This window comes from Ambystoma mexicanum, chromosome 9 (genome assembly GCF_040938575.1).
Source record: "Ambystoma mexicanum isolate Mex_15411 chromosome 9, UKY_AmexF1_1, whole genome shotgun sequence".
Lineage (NCBI taxonomy): Eukaryota > Metazoa > Chordata > Amphibia > Caudata > Ambystomatidae > Ambystoma > Ambystoma mexicanum.
The window spans coordinates 179,996,177-180,016,910 of NC_090931.1; the positions used below are offsets into that span (position 1 = coordinate 179,996,177).

General features: G+C 47.0%; 1 protein-coding gene across 1 annotated transcript in view; it reads left to right on the top strand.

Moving 5' to 3' along the window:
• The window catches only part of TREH (trehalase), a 122,402-nt gene that overhangs the window by 75,947 nt on the left and 25,721 nt on the right, over positions 1-20,734 (top strand). Inside the window, exons 10-12 of the mRNA XM_069614408.1 lie at positions 1,356-1,556; positions 18,230-18,447; positions 19,365-19,476. Coding sequence (XP_069470509.1) covers positions 1,356-1,556; positions 18,230-18,447; positions 19,365-19,476 — 531 coding nt within the window. The remainder of the gene's footprint in view (positions 1-1,355; positions 1,557-18,229; positions 18,448-19,364; positions 19,477-20,734) is intronic.

Genomic DNA, 20,734 nt, shown 5'->3' on the forward strand with positions numbered 1-20,734 from the left:
GTCACCCTAAACTCGGTACATTTGTTGTCTATAGACCTATACTCTCGTCATCTATTCTAATATCCTGCAGCACCTTGTAGGCGAGTACCACCGACAGCTACAGGTATGCACGCTTATATTAGGCTACATAGCATACACTACTGCCATTTGTATTGCCTCAGGGCAGCAGTGCTTTAAGTGGCATATGAAATCAGGGGGGTGGCTAGGTAAAGGGGCATGGCTTAACGGGAGGCAGGTGTCATCTCTTCCCTCCCCCCCCCAACCAGATATCCTTTTGCAGCGATCATCACCCTCTAACCTGAGGTGATGCGAGGGTGATGATCCCTGCATCTCTTACATAAAGGGATGCTTGGCCGAGGTAAGCTCTCATCTTTTCTTCTTCCTTAATAGTGGCACCGGCCCCCACCAGGCAACCCTTTAACTAAGGATTGCAGGATCACCTATAACTAAGAGATGCAGCGATTACCTGAGGGTTCTTTCTGCATCTCTTAGTTACAGAGATGCCTGTTGGGAACCGACACCACCATTAAGAATGAAAAGGTGAGGCAGCTAGAAGCCGAGGCTTTTTTGCCTAAAGCCTGAAGTTCCTGCGAATGAGCGAGAGCTTCAAGCTTAAGAAAAAAACGCCTGGACCTCCAGCGGCCTCATAGGTTGAGACTGCCTGTGGATTTTAGGGAGTCCCGGGAGTGCCCCGTCTTAGAAACATTTTCTGGGAGACTGTCGGGGATCTGCCCCAGCCCACTTAAAGCCCTGGCAGGTGCTCTTTCATCCTGAGGGTGAGTGGGTTTGTTAGTTGAGTTAGAGGGGAAAGCTTGCTCTTGTGTCGATGTATGCAGAAGGCTGGAAGAACCCCAACCCTGCGTGCGGGTGCCTTTCTTGGTGTTTTGTGTCCAGAATGGAAACTCTGTGTGCCCCTAGTGCTGGAATGTGTTGCCAAGTATTTTGGCTGTAGAGGAAGAGTTCTGTTGTCTGCCATCCAGCGGGAGGAGTGTTAAGGAACTGCCAGAGTGTGGCTTGCTTGGTTTGCATTACCTAAGCTATACAATCCTCTTGTTGCTCCTGCACCCTGTTACCTCCGGGTTAGGTGCGCATTACAAATAATAAAAACAAACAAACAAACTGTGGTTGGTGGATAGCCGTCTTCCCTTCCTCTGTGGCCGATTTGGCGCTAGCCTGTCTGCACTCTGGTGTGTTTCGGTCCTTTCTCCTGTAATGCACATTCTGTCTTCCCCCCTGCTTCTCACTTTGCTTCCTTATGCCCTGTGCATGTCTTCTGCAGCTCAGGCATCTGCTCTTCACGGTTGGTTATTTGGACTGTACCAACATTTTTCTTCTGCACATCCTGACTCCCACAGATGTCAGGCTGAGCCTGTTGGCAGAGCTCAAGTCGGCTGCTGAGTCAGGTTGGGACTTCTCCTCTCGCTGGTACGCCACTGTGGGTCAAGTCCAGACCACGACTTTGATGAACACGCGGACTAGCACCATTGTACCCGTGGACCTCAATGCAGTCCTGTGCCGGACCGAGCGACTGCTGGCTGATTTCCATGGGAAGCTGGGTAAGAGTCTGGCCCATCTACCTTCACTTGCAGTACCTCAAATGTTGACTGCGCCAAAGTCAACCCTACTGTGGTCATGCCACAATATCGGTAGTATCACAAACGGTCACATGTATTTAGCATTCAATGGCCATGCATTAATTACTTGCCGGATTGCAGTTGGGAGGCCCCCGGGAGGAGGGCCTGGGGGCGGCAGGGGGTTCTGGGCAACAAAGAGCACCGGAAAGACATTGGCACAGAGGCGAGGTCAGCGAAGTAGGAATGGAGCAGGGAGTGGGGGATCAGGATGGTCAATCGTCAGCTGCTCTCCTGGCACCCAGATGACTCTAAATGTGGGTTGGAGGTTCAAAGGCTGGAATGCCTCCATCCCACCACTGAGCAACAGCAAGGCTTGAAATATTGAATAGAAGCCATTGTGCAGCCCAGGGGGCCACCCCAGGGTGTGCAAAGTACCTGCATGAAAAACATGGCCTTAGAAAATGCATAAATCTACAGGCCCCGGAACAAGACCCACACCAATAGGCCTGCAGCAGCGTGAGCATCAGAAAACCTAGAAGAACAGAATGGAGTACAAACATTTCCAAGCGAAAAACTAAAGCAACATCTACACTATCCATTGGAGCATAGCTTGCAATATTAGAAGGGGAGCATAGCTTGCAATATCAGGAGTGGAGCATAGCTTGCAATGTTAGGAGTGGAGCATAGCTTGCAATATTTGGAGGGGGCATAGCTTGCAATATTAGGAGTGGAGTATAGCTTGCAATATTTGGAGGGGGCATAGCTTGCAATATTAGGAGTGGAGCATAGCTTGCAATATTAGGAGGGGAGCATAGCTTGCAATATTAGGAATGGAGCATAGCGTGCAATATTAGGAGTGGGGCATAGCTTGCAATATTAGGAGTGGAGCATAACCTGCAATATTAGGAGTGGAGTATATCTTGCAATATTAGGAGTGGGGCATAGCTTTCAATATTAGGAGTGGGGCATAGCTTGCAATATTAGGAGTGGAGCATAACCTGCAATATTAGGGGTGGAGTATAGCTTGCAATATTAGAAGTGGAGCATAGCTTGCAATATTAGGAGTAGAGCATAGATTACAATATTAGAAGTGGAGCATATCTTGCAATATTAGGAGTGGAGTGTAGTTTGCAATATTACGGGTGGAGAATATCTTGCAATATTAGGAGTGGAGCATAGCGTGCAATATTAGGAGGGAGCATAGCTTGCAATATTAGGAGTGGAGCTTAGCTTGCAATATTAGGAGTAAAAGGAGTGGGACATAGCTTGCAATATTAGGAGGGAGCATAGCTTGCAATATTAGGAGTGGAGCTTAGCTTGCAATATTAGGAGTAAAAGGAGTGGGACATAGCTTGCAATATTAGGAGTGGGCCATAGCTTGCAATAGTAGGAGTGGAGCATATCCTGCAATATTAGGAGTGGAGAATAGCTTGCAATATTATGAGTGGAGTATAGCTTGCAATATTAAGAGTGGACCATAGCTTGCAATATTAGGAGTGGAGCATAGCTTGAAATATTAGGAGTGGAGTATAGCTTGAAATATTAGGAGTGGAGTATAGCTTGCAATATTCGGGGTGGATTATATCTTGCAATATTAGGAGTGGAGCATAGCTTGAAATATTAGGAGTGGAGTATAGCTTGAAATATTAGGAGTGGAGTATAGCTTGCAATATTAGGGGTGGATTATATCTTGCAATATTAGGAGTGGAGCATAGCTTGCAATATTAGGAGTGGAGTATAGTTTGCAATATTAGGGGTGGAGCATATCTTGCAATATTAGGAGTGGAGCATAGCGTGCAATATTAGGAGTGGAGCCTAGCTTGCAATATTAGGAGCGGCGCATAGCTTGCAATATTAGGAGTAGAGCATAGCTTACAATATTAGAAGTGGAGCATAGCTTGCAATATTAGGAGTGGAGTATAGTTTGTAATATTAGGGGTGGAGCATATCTTGCAATATTAGGAGTGGAGCATAGCGTGCATTAGGAGGGGAGCATAGCTTGCAATATCAGGAGTGGAGCATAGCTTGCAATGTTAGGAGTGGAGCATAGCTTGCAATGTTAGGAGTGGAGCATAGCTTGCAATATTTGGAGGGGGCATAGCTTGCAATATTAGGAGTGGAGCATAGCTTGCAATATTAGGAATGGAGCATAGCGTGCAATATTAGGAGTGGGGCATAGCTTGCAATATTAGGAGTAGAGCATAGCTTACAATATTAGAAGTGGAGCATAGCGTGCAATATTAGAAGTGGAGCATAGCTTGCAATATTAGGAGTAGAGCATAGCTTACAATATTAGAAGTGGAGCATAACTTGCAATATTAGGGGTGGATTATATCTTGCAATATTAGAAGTGGAGCTTAGCTTGCAATATTAGGAGTGGAGTACAGGTTGCAATATTAGGAGGGAGCATAGCTTGCAATATTAGGAGTGGAGCTTAGCTTGCAATATTAGGAGTAAAAGGAGTGGGACATAGCTTGCAATATTAGGAGTGGGTCATAGCTTGCAATAGTAGGAGTGGAGCATATCCTGCAATATTAGGAGTGGAGCATAGCTTACAATATTAGAAGTGGAGTACAGGTTGCAATATTATGAGTGGAGTATAGCTTGCAAAATTAGGAGTGGACCATAGCTTGCAATATTAGGAGTGGAGCATAGCTTGAAATATTAGGAGTGGAGTATAGCTTGAAATATTAGGAGTGGAGTATAGCTTGCAATATTAGGAGTGGAGCATAACTTGCAATATTAGGGGTGGATTATATCTTGCAATATTAGGAGTGGAGCGTAGCTTGCAATATTAGGAGTGGAGTATAGTTTGCAATATTAGGGGTGGAGCATATCTTGCAATATTAGGAGTGGAGCATAGTTTACAATATTAGAAGTGGAGTACAGGTTGCAATATTATGAGTGGAGTATAGCTTGCAATATTTGGAGGGGGCATAGCTTGCAATATTAGGAGTGGAGCATAGCTTGAAATATTAGGAGTGGAGTATAGCTTGAAATATTAGGAGTGGAGTATAGCTTGCAATATTAGGAGTGGAGCATAACTTGCAATATTAGGGGTGGATTATAGTTTGCAATATTAGGGGTGGAGCATATCTTGCAATATTAGGAGTGGAGCATAGCGTGCATTAGGAGGGGAGCATAGCTTGCAATATTAGGAGCGGCGCATAGCTTGCAATATTAGGAGTAGAGCATAGCTTACAATATTAGAAGTGGAGCATAGCTTGCAATATTAGGAGTGGAGTATAGTTTGCATTATTAGGGGTGGAGCATATCTTGCAATATTAGGAGTGGAGCATAGCGTGCATTAGGAGGGGAGCATAGCTTGCAATATTAGGAGCGGCGCATAGCTTGCAATATTAGGAGTAGAGCATAGCTTACAATATTAGAAGTGGAGCATAGCTTGCAGTATTAGGAGTGGAGTATAGTTTGTAATATTAGGGGTGGAGCATATCTTGCAATATTAGGAGTGGAGCATAGCGTGCATTAGGAGGGGAGCATAGCTTGCAATATTAGGAGTGGAGCTTAGCTTGCAATATTAGGAGTGGAGCATAGCTTACAATATTAGAAGTGGAGTACAGGTTGCAATATTAGGAGTGGAGTATAGCTTGCAATATTAGGAGTGGGGCATAGCTTGCAATATTAGGCGTGGAGTATAGCTTGCAGTATAGCTTGCAATATTAGGAGTGGAGTTTAGCTTGCAATATTAGGAGTGGAGCATAGCTTGCAATATTTGGAGTGGAGCATAGCTTTCAATATTAGGAGTGGAGTATAGCTTGCAATATTAGGAGTGGAGCATAGCTTGCAATATTAGGAGCGGCGCATAGCTTGCAATATTAGGAGTAGAGCATAGCTTACAATATTAGAAGTGGAGCATAGCTTGCAATATTAGGAGTGGAGTATAGTTTGTAATATTAGGGGTGGAGCATATCTTGCAATATTAGGAGTGGAGCATAGCGTGCATTAGGAGGGGAGCATAGCTTGCAATATTAGGAGTGGAGCTTAGCTTGCAATATTAGGAGTGGAGCATATCTTGCAGTATTAGGAGTGGAGCATATCTTGCAATATTAGGAGTGGAGCATAGCTTACAATATTAGAAGTGGAGTACAGGTTGCAATATTAGGAGTGGAGTATAGCTTGCAATATTAGGAGTGGGGCATAGCTTGCAATATTAGGCGTGGAGTATAGCTTGCAGTATAGCTTGCAATATTAGGAGTGGAGTTTAGCTTGCAATATTAGGAGTGGAGCATAGCTTGCAATATTTGGAGTGGAGCATAGCTTTCAATATTAGGAGTGGAGTATAGCTTGCAATATTAGGAGTGGAGCATAGCTTGCAATACTAGGAGTGCAGCATAGCTTGCAATATTCGGAGTGGAGTATAGCTTGCAATACTAGGAGTGCAGCATAGCTTGCAATATTAGGAGTGGAGCATAGCTTGCAATACTAGGAGTGCAGCATAGCTTGCAATATTAGGAGTGGAGTATAGCTTGCAATGCTAGGAGTGGAGTATAGCTTGCAATATTAGGAGTGGAGCATAGCTTGCAATACTAGGAGTGCAGCATAGCTTGCAATATTAGGAGTGGAGTATAGCTTGCAATGCTAGGAGTGGAGTATAGCTTGCAATATTAGGAGTGGAGCATAGCTTGCGATATTAGGAGTGCAGCATAGCTTGCAATATTAGGAGTGGAGTATAGCTTGCAATATTAGGATTCAGGCAGACAGGAATATCCGGGTGAAAGGGCAGTTCTGAATATTCCCAAGTCAGGGTGAAGGTCTACTTTCTATTTTGTTTAGTGTCAATGGGTAGGTAACGTTTCCAGGTGATTAACTCACCCTCATAAGGGCTCTGCTAAGCAAGAGGAATGGCTTAGTAATGGATGGTAACGCTCAACCGGTATTACATTTTCCTAGCGAATGGGAATGTCCCGTATGGAGTGGTCCTAAACTCATGGCCATCGTGATGCTTTAGAAGTTTATAATGAGCGAGAGATCAGAGCTGTCTTAAGGTTTTATTTTTCGTTTTACAGAGCTCCTGTTAGGAAAGATTCCCATTTATGTGTAATTTTCCCTCAAGTTGTGAACCCCTCACCTTTTTGCTGATATCTGAACATCATAGCATGACTTTACCAGAGGAGCACAGCCTTCTGCTGCACGCCTCTGTGCTTTTCGTTCACTTTTTATGGGGAAACTGACAATGCCCTTAAGAACAGTCAGGACAGGAAGACTTTGTTTCCCTTAGTCCTTGTCCATGTTGCAACTTTTCTGCAACATGTAACAAGTGTACAATGTACCTTACAGTAGAATGCACTTGCGTCTAGTCATTTCCAAAGGCCCTTGATACTCTCGAAGGATTTTTTAGGAGAGGTGCAGGTGTGCCTTGGACAGGGCTGGTGGCAGATTATCATTTCTGGAGTGCTGTGAATGCCTGGGACCACCGTGGTCCATGATTGGTCCACGTATGGTATGCCTGTATGTGAGCAGATCTTCCATTGGGTTCTCTTCGTTTTGGTGCAAAGGAGATTCTGGAAAAGAGAAGGCCCCAAACAGCCATACCATGTCGATCTCTGGAGTTCTCACTGAATGAAGGATAGGATCCAAGTATCCTGAAACTAAGACGTTGAGTGGAGGAACCGCTGGTGACCCGCTGGAAGGTTTGGCACCCTGGGCCCGCTGTCGTCCAGCTGGACCCTTCTGCATCTGAGCGTCCTAGAAGAACTGTGAAGGAACTTCAATCCATTGGAATAGTGGGACCAACTATTATCGGCACCTTCATCTTAACCTGCAAGTAAGCCTTTTTAGAAGTGTCCCTGGGCCATCAAGTGGACTGACCAGCTTGCGCAGACTTTGGGCTCCGATACCATGGCTGTTTTGAGGAGACCCTTGAAACTTGCCACATTCCAAGCTCTGTGTTCACGGCACTCTCACGCCAAATTTTGTACATTTGGCATTCCCAATTCTGGAGTAAAGTGAGTGTGCCCGAACCAGAGTTTATGCGGTTGCTGCGTCGCCCAGCCGTGGTGACGAACTTTGCAAGTTCATTGCAGCTTTGCTCCTCTGTGCCCTGAAGCCTGCTGCAGTGCAACTGGCCTGATCCATACACCGGAAGCGGAGAAATCACCACTATTCCGTAGGGCAATCAACTCTGTAACTCCGTCTCTGAAAGCTACATAGCCTCGAGATTGCCGCATTCAAACCTGTAACCAGAGTTGACTCGACTGCCGAAGTTTGGTCCGCGGTGAGCCGGGGCTCAGTGAGTAATCGCAACCTTACCCGGTGGCCCTAGTGCATCCATACATTTTTGTGCACGAGTGGCCCCTGAGGGCTCCTCTCATTTCCACTGCTAGTGCGAGCTAGCAAACCATACCCAACTCTTGGTATCGACTCTGCCCTCAAGTGGAGGCCCTTCTCAAATAGTGGGAACCTATTCTTCATCACCTCACCCACCTTCCTGAGCTGCTACAGACCTTTGAAGAGACCCCATTTTGCCCAATCAAACTACACCATGCTCCAGCAGTGCAAGTACATTTGAGCAATAGGCTCCACTCTTCTTAGGGATTGGACTGCCTCTTAGTTAGGAGTGTGTTGGATGCAGAAGGGACTAAAGACTCTTTGCACTACCTGTTTCCTCCCCCTTTTTAGGTTGTGGACCCATTTCATGCATTAACCATTTAGACCTTGTTGGTCTTGTATATATGTATTTAGATAGGATTGTGTTGGTTTAAAAGTATTACTGTGATTTGATTGTGTGTTGAAACTCAAAGGCCTTGAAATAAATGTATTTGTATTTTCAATATATCTACACCTGACCGGGAGTGATCTGTAGTGTCCTTTGCTCTGTGTGCTCATTGAGGTCTTTCAGTCACCTTCACCCCTCCTGAGACCTAGTCTTGACCGCTGCCATAGCTACCTTGATTGGTCTGGCTTGTCCAGAACGTTACCCTGTTCCAAGAAACTAGGCTGGCCTCCTGAACCTCTGTCCACCAGGTCAGAGTTCAGAAATCCATGTAAACAGCTCCCCCAAACCACTATAATATTTCCCCCCAAGACCATCCATGCTCCCTGAGATCGAACATGTCCTCATTGAGCTCCTCCAACCAGAACCTGTGATGTGGTCTTCTCTTTCACTGTCCTGTGACAGTTTGGTCGCTCCAGTTTTCCCTTTTTTAATGATTTTCCGGTAACCATGAGCTGGTTGCCACCCATGACCGGTTGATTTATTTTTAGTGGCAACGGTGGCCACAATCCTCCTTGCAACCTGGAGAAACAAGAGCACAGTCATGAACTTTCACAAATCACCTGGGAACAAACAATATAGTCATCAACTTCCATGAATCACCTGGGGAACCAAGAACATGGTCATTAACTTCTACCAATGAACTGGAGAACTAAGAATACAGTCATGGACTTCCACAAATGACCTAGGAACCAATAACACAGTCATCGACTTCCATGAATCACCTGGGGAACCAAGAACATGGTCATTAACTTCTAACAATCAACTGGAGAACTAAGAATACTGTCATGGACTTCCACAAATGACCTAGGAACCAATAACACAGTCATCGGCTTCCATGAATCACCTGTGGAACCAAGAACATGGTCATTAACTTCTACCAATCAACTGGAGAACTAAGAATACCATCATGGACTTCCACAAATGACCTAGGAACCAATAACACAGTCATCGACTTCCATGAATCACCTGTGGAACCAAGAACATGGTCATTAACTTCTACCAATCAACTGGAGAACTAAGAATACTGTCATGGACTTCCACAAATGACCTAGGAACCAATAACACAGTCATCGACTTCCATGAATCACCTGTGGAACCAAGAACATGGTCATTAACTTCTACCAATCAACTGGAGAACTAAGAATACTGTCATGGACTTCCACACATGACCTAGGAACCAATAACACAGTCATAGACTTCCATGTATCACCTGTGGAACCAAGAACATGGTCATTAACTTCTACCAATCAACTGGAGAACTAAGTATACTGTCATGGACTTCCACAAATGACCTAGGAACCAATAACACAGTCATCAACTTCCATGAATCACCTGGGGAACCAAGAACATGGTCATTAACTTCTACCAATCAACTGGAGAACTAAGAATACTGTCATGGACTTCCACAAATGACCTAGGAACCAATAACACAGTCATCAACTTCCATGAATCACCTGGGGAACCAAGAACATGGTCATTAACTTCTACCAATCAACTGGAGAACTAAGAATACCGTCATGGACTTCGACAAATGACCTAGGAACCAATAACACAGTCATCAACTTCCATGAATCACCTGGGGAACCAAGAACATGGTCATTAACTTCTACCAATCAACTGGAGAACTAAGAATACAGTCATGGACTTCCACAAATGACCTAGGAACCAATAACACAGTCATCAACTTCCATGAATCACCTGGGGAACCAAGAACATGGTCATTAACTTCTACCAATCAACTGGAGAACTAAGAATACTGTCATGGACTTCCACAAATGACCTAGGAACCAATAAACAGTCCTCAACTTCCATGAATCACCTGGGGAACCAACAATACAGTCATCAACTTCCATGAATCACCTGGGGAACCAGAAATACAGTCATCAACTTCCATGAATCACCTGGGGAACCAAGAACATGGTCATTAACTTCTACCAATCAACTGGAGAACTAAGGATACAGTCATGGACTTCCACAAATGACCTCGGAACCAATTACACAGTCATAAACTTCCATGAATCACCTGGGGAACCAAGAACATGGTCATTAACTTCTACCAATCAACTGGAGAACTAAGAATACTGTCATGGACTTCCACAAATGACCTAGGAACCAATAACACAGTCATCAACTTCCATGAATCACCTGGGGAACCAAGAACATGGTCATTAACTTCTACCAATCAACTGGAGAACTAAGAATACAGTCATGGACTTCCACAAATGACCTAGGAACCAATAACACAGTCATCAACTTCCATGAATCACCTGGGAACCAAGAACATGGTCATTAACTTCTACCAATCAACTGGAGAACTAAGAATACAGTCATGGACTTCCACAAATGACATAGGAACCAATAAACAGTCATCAACTTCCATGAATCACCTGGGGAACCAACAATACAGTCATCAACTTCCATGAATCACCTGGGGAACCAGAAATACAGTCATCAACTTCCATGAATCACCTGGGGAACCAAGAACATGGTCATTAACTTCTACCAATCAACTGGAGAACTAAGGATACAGTCATGGACTTCCACAAATGACCTAGGAACCAATAACACAGTCATCAACTTCCATGAATCACCTGGGGAACCAAGAACATGGTCATTAACTTCTACCCATCAACTGGAGAACTAAGAATACTGTCATGGACTTCCACAAATGACCTAGGAACCAATAACACAGTCATCAGCTTCAATGAATCACCTGGGGAACCAACAATACAGTCATCAACTTCCATGAATCACCTGGGGAACCAAGAACATGGTCATTAACTTCTACCAATCAACTGGAGAACTAAGAATACTGTCATGGACTTCCACAAATGACCTAGGAACCAATAACACAGTCATCAGCTTCAATGAATCACCTGGGGAACCAACAATACAGTCATCAACTTCCATGAATCACCTGGGGAACCAGAAATACAGTCATCAACTTCCATGAATCACCTGGGGAACCAAGAACATGGTCATTAACTTCTACCAATCAACTGGAGAACTAAGGATACAGTCATGGACTTCCACAAATGACCTCGGAACCAATTACACAGTCATAAACGTCCACAAATCAGAGCCATGAACTTCCAAAAATCATCAGAGTAACTAACAATACAGTCAGGAACTTACACAAATCACCTGGGAACAAAGGCGTTGCGGGGGGTCTCCACATCAAGGTGCCGAGTGGGGGAGGGCCTGCGGTTGCTCCCCAGCAGTAACATCGCTGCTCTGGTGTGGCCCTGGACATGCCATACACTCGGGATGCCCGCGGCGCACCCCATCATTCCTATTTGAATGATAAGCGCCCTCTGCGGTGTGGCCACCGTGGAGCAGGAGCACGTCTGTAGCAGGGCATGTAGGCCCGGGCTGGCACTGGTGGAGGGGCCCTGCGGTCTGGCCTGTGGCCGGGTCACTGCCACCAAAAACCATTCTACCGTTCAAGCTGGAACGTTGGACACCCCCGCAACCCCTGCTCCCCTTGTTCGGTATTATGGGACTCGACATTTTAGTTTATGCCGAATGCGCAGTAAAAGTGCCTTTGGCATTTATTTTCCGTAGAAATGTCCATGCAATACCAATGAAAGCAGCTAGAACCATGCATGGCCATCGCAGGCAGAATGCATGACTAAGTTCACAAATGGGTTTTGAATCTACACGGAAACCTGGGACCACCCGTTTTCCCATCCAGATTTAAAACTAACGCGTGAAATCAATGACTGCTGCACAGGGAGGACTTGCTATGTGTACCTCTATATGTGCAACACACGGGCACATCAAAAGGAGCCCCATCTTTACAGTCCCGAGTGTGAGGGTGTTATCTGAAAATTTGCTGCAAAACAAAATTCTCTTTAATACATTTCTTAAACTGCTTAGTGTTGAGATAAGACTAATTCCCACGATTTAGGGGCCATGAAAGGAACAGAAGCAAGAAGAAGCGCAGGGAGGAAAATGACATAAAAGACAGACTGACTGATAAGGTCTCAGACGGACAGACGAAGAGGAAGGAGCAAACAGCCAGATACATTTCAATGTGAAAATGCAAAAGTTGAAACGGGGCACAATCAGAAGCCGACGTATGATAAGGAGAGGGATCAGGAGCATTACTGAGTCCGCAGAATGGATATCAGATTGCAATGAAGTCATTCAAATGTTACAATCCTGGTGACCAGCCTCTAACTGCGGGGCCGGGATTTGAACTGTGATGCTCTGCATTTGCTTTGCCCCGCAGCTATCCTCCCGGCACAATGAAATATGCATATATACGTCTATAATGAGCGTTTAGCAAAAGCAAAAGGCAGCAACTGTTGGATTATTTTGATATTATATAACTGGAAGAAGCATGACCTAGCGACACATAGAATTTAATCCTGAAAGGAAACAGAAGATCGAAAATAAATACCAGTTTATGGGCAGGAGGTAGGAGAAATCGCAGAATGGGGAAAAGACATAGGAATTAGTTCTGAGCAGGGAGGGGTCTCCTAGTCAGGTGGTCCTCGAGAGCCCCAACCGCACCAGGGTTTCAGCTTTACCACCCATTGTGTAAATAACTCCCAGGTTCACTGTGTTCAAATGTACTTTTTGCAGCTGTCCTGAAAACATGGAGTGGATCTGGATCTTGGAAGTAAACTTGTAGAAGAGGGGCCAGTACAGAGCTGTACAGTTGAATATTATGTTATTTTATGTTATTTTGCATTTGTATAGCGCATTTTACCATTGTTATGATTCCAAAGTGCTGTGGGTTGAATGCCCTCCGAGACCACAGTCCAGGTCAGTAGAGAGAGTAGTGTGGAACAACGTGCTTGAGTGCACTCGGTATGTGTGCAGCCAGAGTGCGAAGATGGGTTGTAGCTGCATACTGTAGCTAGTTGTGTTGTGTGATGTGCAGCGAGACCAATGGACTGTGTTATCTGCATTCTGGCGGCACTGGTTGTTTGAGAGTGACGTTATGTGTGCAGCTGGGCAGAATTTTGAGGGGTATCATTGCGTTCTAAAGACTGTCGAGACACACATGGAGGCATGTCAGTATGTGTGCAGCTAGGCTGAATTAATCAAGGAGTGTAGCTGCGTTCTATTGTTTGTTGGCACAGAGAAAAGCATTGGCATATTGGTGTGTTTGAGTGTCTGTGTGTTTTCTGGGGGAACCTTGTTCCTGTTTAGCTTCCAGTGGCTGTCGAGGGCATGGTGGCTCCTTGTTTTGCTACGGGCCAGATTGTTTTGGCAAAGACTGATGGGTGGTGACAGGCAGGTCTGTTTTACAAACTCATGTTGTTATTGCATAGGTGCTAGCGGTGTCCTCAATTGGCAAATTGCTATATAGAATGCCTGAGGGTTGTTCTAGGACATCCCCAGAAAGTTGGGGTTAGCCAAGAATAAGTGCTAGAACGTTCCTTGCTTTATAATTCTCCACAGGGATATTCAGGTATGTAGGGTTAGCAAGCGAGGCCATTTCCTGCTTTGATAGCGTAGCGCATTTTGCAGGGCAATGATCAGGTTTGTAGGTGTTATTAGTGCTTGGGTTGTTAGTTCTGCTAGATAGACTACTGGTGGGTGGTTCTGTTATAGTCATACAATGGTAGGTCTGATTAGCAGATTAACTGCTAGACGGCCCCCAGTAGCTAGCTTTGCTTTTACATTTCCAGGTGCGTAGAATTAGCAGGCAAGTGCCTTCTTTGGCGGACTGCATAGTGCATAATTGCATAGGCTTCATCAGGCTCATCATGAATGTTACTGGTTCTTAGGTTACGAGTCTAGCACAATTGCCCCTGATTAACTGTGATAGATTGCTTTAGGCCTCAGAACGTACGGAATTCTTGCGGATGAGGTGAAGAATAAACTCTGTCAGGTACAGAATTCTGTCCTGATCCAGCTACGATTCGAGTTCCAAGTCTGGGCAAAGGCTCTAGGTGGCGGTGTTAGATAGTGTCAGGCCTAACAGTCTATGGTGGGGCCTGTAATCAGTGGGTTACCATGCCAGGTGTCGGTCGTGGTGGTAGGTTGGGTGGTTCACTGCATTCCTTTGTGTATTCTTAGGCAAAGAGAAATGTTTTGAGTGCCTTCCAGAAAGCCATGTAGTCTTTGGTGTGTCTAATGCAGCGAGGCGGGGTGTTCCACAAATTTGGCACCAGGGTTGACTAGGCTGAGCCTCCGTTCCTGGATAAATTGGAGGCCGGGGCCACTAGGAGCAGGGCAGTGCTTGACCTAAGGTTGCGAGTCTTGTGGTAAGGCGTAATCTTATCTTGTAAGTATTTGGGGTTCACTTTGTGCCCCACTCGGTGGGTAATACATTGGAATTTGAAGGTCGCCCTGCGTCCAATTGGGAGCCAGTGTAGGGTGCAGAGAGCCGGTGAGATGTGGTCCCTTCCTCCCAATGCGAGAAGCAGTCTGGCAGCGAGTTTTGTACACTTTGGAGTTTTTTAACTGGTAGGCCAGTGCACCAGGGTGGAGGGAGTATGTATAGTCAAGTTGGGACATGACAATGGACATAATTGCAGCCAGTCTGTTTGGGTAAGGGGGCTAAGGGAAGATGCGCTTCAGGAGCCCATGGTGGAAGTGACAGGCTTTGCAATTATTGTTGGTGTGGTGAGAAAATGTTAGGTCCGAGTCCATTGTGCAGCCATGGTTTTTTACAGTGGTAGTAGTCGTGGCGGGGAGGCCGAGTGAGGGTGGCCAGAGAGTCTGGTGGGGGAATAGAGCAGATTTTCTACACAACATGATTACCATTTTACCTGGGTTCAGAATTAGATGGTTAATCGTCATCCAGCGGTCGTTGTCTGAGACATGCTGCCACGTCAGGCCTGGGGTAGGTGGGAGATTTAGGGATTCTCAGAATGACCTGTGTGTCATCCGCATAGCTGTAGCAAGTGAGGTTGTGTGAGCGGAAGATACTTGGGAGGCGGGTCAGATAAAGGTTGAAGAGAAGTGGAGCGAGGCAGGCACCTTGGGGTACTCCAGTGTTTACTGGGCATGCAGCAGAGAGGAAAAGGGGGAGATGGGTGATTTGCTGTCTGTAACAGAGTAGTGAGGCGATCCAGGTGAGCGCTGAAACACAACTTTCTAAGTAGCGCAGTCTGTCCAGGAGGATCATGTGGTTGATGGTGTCAAACGCTGCTGATAAGTCAAGAACAATGAGAGCTTTGCATCCCTCTGAGTCTGCTGTCACTTTGAGGTCATCCCAGACAGAGACCAGCATGGTTTCTGTTCTGTGGTGTGTCGGCGGAACCCTGTTTATGCAGGGTCTAGGAGATTCTTAGATTCCACAAAGCCATTGAGCTGTGAGTAGGCAGTGCAGTCAATGAGTTTTGCCAGAAATCTGATGATGGGGATTGGCCCATAGTTGATGCGTAATAGGGGGTCGAGGGATGCTTTTTTAAGCAGAGGTTTGACATGGGAAGTTTTGGAGGAGTCTGGGATCTTGCCAGAGATGAGGGAGTCATTGAGAATGGACCTCACCAGTTCTCCTGGGCAGATGGAGGTGAAGATTTCTTTGAGGAGAGAGGCAGGACAAGGGGTCAGCCGGAGGGTCGGCTGGCAGATAGTAATTTCATGAGCTCCTCGCTCGAGAAAGAGTTGAAGGAACAGAAGGAAGGGATCTGGGGCTGGAAGGTGGGAGGGTCTGGTAGAGTGGGTGTAGAGCGGGTAGACAAGAGGGAGAGTTTGGGGTTGATAGTGGCCATCCTGTGTAGGGCTGTTTTGTGGAAGTATTCAGTCAGGGAATTGCAGAGCGTTTGTAAGGATGCAGTCGGGGCTGCGATGCAGGTGGGGTCAGGAATTCAGTGATGATCCTGTGGATCTCTTTGCTGTCGCTCAGGCAGTTCAGGATCCTTGTATTATAATATGCTTTTTTGGCCTTTGGGATCTCTGATTTGTAGTTTCTGTGGTGGTGGGCGAGATTTGTTTTGCAGGGTTCTGGAAGCTTGCCACTTGCCCTCAAGGGAGCGGTACTGGGTTTTTAGAGTCTTCAGGAGGGAGGAGAACCATTTGGGGAAGCGGACTTGGAGGGAGTTAGGGGAATGACGTAGCCAATTAGCCAGGAGTCAAAGAGCTCCATGGGTAAGGATCTAGCTGTGGTCGGGGGAGCGGGAGGGTGCTTAGTAGCACCTCGGCCAGGTCCGGAAGTGCCATGTTCCAGCACCTGAAATGAGATGTAAGGGTAGAGGATGACTTGGGAGTGGCAGTGGTGTGAGGATGGAGAAAGGTATGGCTGAGTGGCCTGTCCAGATGCGGGGTTGGGGGGTGGACGTGGTGATGAGGTCGGAAGAGATGAAAATGGCATAGAGGGTGTGTCCAGTCATATGAGTTTGTCCTCTGATATGCTGGGTAAGGTTGAGTGAGGTCGACCCAGATGTTAGAGTCTCCCAGTAGGGCGAGTGCTGGGTGGATAACTAGAATGGCTGCTAGTGAGTCGCATAGATGGTACTATGTGAAATAACCTTTTCGTAAAGGTCTCAAGAGAAAAAGAATAATTTACTTCGACTGAGGGTAGGCAGGAGAGAGAGTTTGACTAGGAGGGATTTGCAGTGAGCTGTGCTGGGTTGTGTTTCACTGGAGGTGATAGAGATATGAGGTTTGTGCAGGATGGCTACACCACCTCCTCTAGAAGGTGTGTTGTGAGTGATGAGTGAGTAGTCAGGTGGGAAACCTTCATAAGCTATAGGTGAAGAGGAGACAGGGGACTTTGTCAGAAATAGAGGTGGTGGTGTTTACCCGGATGTCTGGGTTGGCTGGGCTGGGATGGTTGGGTCATTGGTGGTAGGGTGTTTGTGGTGGGCAGAAGGTTGATGGGAAGGGCAGTGTAATAGGACTGACAGAGGTGGTCAGGGTGGGGGGATACTGTAGTAGGTGTGTAGCGGGCCGTGGTGACTACGGACTGGGAAGAGATGGCAGGCGGTCGCAGGTCTTCGACTTAATAGTGACATGGGAAAGGGGCTTTGAGTGGTGGCGAGGCATATTGGTGAGAGATGGTGGGCAGTACTGAGGTGTCTGGCTAGGTGTTGATAGGGGATGATGCACAGGGTCTGGGGAGGGAGGAGGCTGGGAGAGAAAGGGGGGAACTGTCTACAAGGAGGGGGCAGGAGGATAGGGGGATGTAGTATTGGGGATAGGAGATGGGAGGTAGAACGTTAGGTGTAGGACAGGTGAGGCATGTAGAGTAGAGGGCGAGAGTTTTCTATTACCTCTGAGGTTTGTTTGTTTGGGTGCTGAGGGAGTGTGCAAGAGGGTGGGAGGTCAGCGGGAAAGGGGGTAGAGGCAATAGTACGGGAAGGGCAAGATGTGCCATGCTCAGTGAAGGGAAGGGAAAGGGCTTGCCGGGTGAGGCCAAGCCCATTCGGTGAGGTGGTCGGTGAGGTGGAGATGGTGGTAGCTGGGTGGGCAAAGCTTGCTGAGGTGGGTGTGATCGAGCGAGGGGGGAGGAGGAGGTAGCGCCGGAGATGGGAAGGCTTGGGCACAAGTTGTCACAGCACCCCTGTGATTTCCCTGCGGTGGTAGTGGTGAGAGTGTGGGACAAGTCAAGAGTGTGTTTGATGGTGGGTGTCTTTTTGGAGGTTGCTAGGGGACAGTTGGGTTGCGGGAGCAACCCCTTCAGTGAGGCTGAGCTGAGGCTGACATCTTTTGGGAGAGTGGCGGATGTGGGGGCGGGGGAGTGGCGAGATCGGAGAAGGGTGTGCCTCCGAAAGAAGGCACAAGGGTTGAGCTGTTTTACATTTTACAAACATGGGCTTGTAAAATAAAAGACCAGCCCTGGAACAGGGTGTTCGTGGTAACGTGGAGCGATCTAGAAACCCTACCAGGGACCACCGCTGGAGGCCTCTCTGGATGATGGTCAACCTTCGAAGGCCTTGAACCGCTCCTAAGTGAATAAAATTGGGTGCCCTCCCTCCCTACTGACTCTGCTCTTCTCTTGTTCTTGGTTTAGGTAATACAGAAAAGGTGCTGGAGTTCCGGAAGCTTCTAGATCGGCGCTTGGAAGCGGTCCATGCCATTCACTGGGATGAATCTGTGGGTGTCTGGCTGGACTTTGACTTGCAGGCGAGAGCGAGGAGGAATGCATTCTACCCTACTAACCTGTCCCCCATGTGGGCTGACTGCATGGCCGATTTAAGCTCCGCGGACAAGGCCGTGCAATACCTGGAGGTCAGAACTCTGCTTCTAAACCCCTCATTACTGATCCATGAAGGCAAACAGAACCGGCTCAGGTGTCCAGCTCTTCCAAGCTCTGGTGGGGTAGAGTGGGAAGTTGTCAGCTGTGCAGCTGAGCAAGGCTTTCACACACGATGACCACCATTATTCAAAATGGCAGCCTTGACATCTGCACATACTTCACTGTCAACACCTGGGAGAACAGGGCTGTTTCTCAAGTTCCAGCAGCAAAGCTATCTGTCCCTCAAATGCTAGATCTTAAAGATTTAGGCACCAGACAGTAGAGCTATACCTCAAATGTGTCAGGCTGTCAGACAACTCAGCTATGTGTCATGTTACACGCTTCTTACAGAATCAGTCCTCAGATAGTTGTAAACATCTGTGTACCTGAATAGATTGCTCTGGGGGTCTGTGATAAAAAAAACTCAGCCCCTGAGGGATAGCTCTGCTTTCTGAGAGAAAATCTGCATAAAATGGGGGGTGGAGCAGCTGTCTGTGATGGCCTGTGATCTGTGTAACTGCAGGAAGGCTCTCTCATCCGGATCCTGTGGGTCTTGCCCAGGCCACTAAGGAGCCTCTGTGACGTCTATTTCGGACTTGGTCAAGGACCCAAGACCAGGAGGGCAGAGAAGAGGCATAGAGGGCATAGGTCACACCAAAATGTGCGGTTTGTTACATTGGGAATCCATAGACATGTTGGCGGCCATCTTGTTGCGGAAGTAAAGTCCACTATAATCACGTTTCTAGAACATGCAATGTTTCTATCAGCGTTACAGTCTCCCTCAACACGGCTTCTTTGTGTTTGCTTAGCCACACTTCATGTGTTTTGTCAGTTACTGGCAATTGAATTAAAATGAATGTATAAATGTCTCTGACTACTAGGCACTGAACCCTCCTGTTTCATCCAACAGAATAGCAATGCCTTGTCCTACCAGAACGGGATCCCCACTTCGATGAGCCAGTCCGGGCAGCAGTGGGATTTCCCAAATGCCTGGCCACCCCTCCAGCATATGGTCATTGAAGGTACGTCAGGCTGCTCATTGTTGGCGCGTGAAGGCGCACGCGTGTGTACTCCCCAAAAATGCACACATCAGCTCAACAGGCCTCATTCTCCGCTTCGCACTCCAAGCTCTCCCCATGCAAACTATGAGCTTACTTCCCTGCACAAACCACCAGGCCTCTCTGCCCCACTCCAAGTGCTCACACACACTAAATACCATCCTGCTGCACTGCACTTAGTATCAGACCTCTGCCTGTCTCCTCCATGCAAACTACCAGCCTTCTACCCACCACAGAACATCAGGCCTCTGCCCCCTCCAAGCTCTCACCCACACAATCTACCAGCCTGCTACCCTCTGCAGAACATCAAGCCTCTGCCCTCCTCCACAGCTCACACACACACAAACTACCAGGCTGCTACCCTCGCATGGTAAGCAGTGTTCCCAATTTAAATGACACCCTTGCATGGCAGGGAGCGTGCACAATGGATCCCCATGGGGTCTGTCTGCTTTTTGCTGGCGCATAAAGCAGGCAGATCCTATAGGGGGTCTCCAGCATCTGCGCCGGCATGAAAATCCATGCCTGCGCAGATGATGGAGCATTTGTATGGCGGAGAGGAAGGAAGTGGGGGCGGAAACACAAGTTGCCTTCCACCCCTCCTCTCCGCTATACAAATGACTGAATATCCGCAGTAGCAAAACTGAATGGCATAAAGGTCTTGTACACCATTCATTTACGTTACATGCTCATGTAACATGAGCTCCACAGTGTGCATGAAAAACATTTTATGCATGCTTTTTACGCACGGTGTAAATGCTCAGTTGGCAAAAAAAGGACCTCAAGTTCATGTTGGACAAATTTGTAACTTCACGGCGGGAGCCGTTACGTTTACACTGCACGCAAGCGGCTTCCCGCCACCAAATTTTTGTCATTTGCACTAAGGGGTACAAATGTAAAGTGCAAAAGGCAGCTTACAAGCCTTGATATTTGCACTCCGCATTGCAAAGTGAGTTAACACTGCCATGCCAAGCAGTGTTTACTTTTGTTTGATGCGCCTGCAATGAAGTCAGGCAAGCTGACAGAAGTGGCAGCCAGCCACAGTGACACTGTGACTGGCTGCCACTTCCGTCAGTCATAGTAACTGCATCTGGTGACCCCTCGCGCGAGAGGTCACCAGAGGCAGTTACTGTCCCTTTGTTTCCCCAGGTCGCTGAGGCGTCTTTAACCCTCAGCGAACCTGGGGATTCCTCAACATATTTCGAGGTTTATAAAACATGGCTTT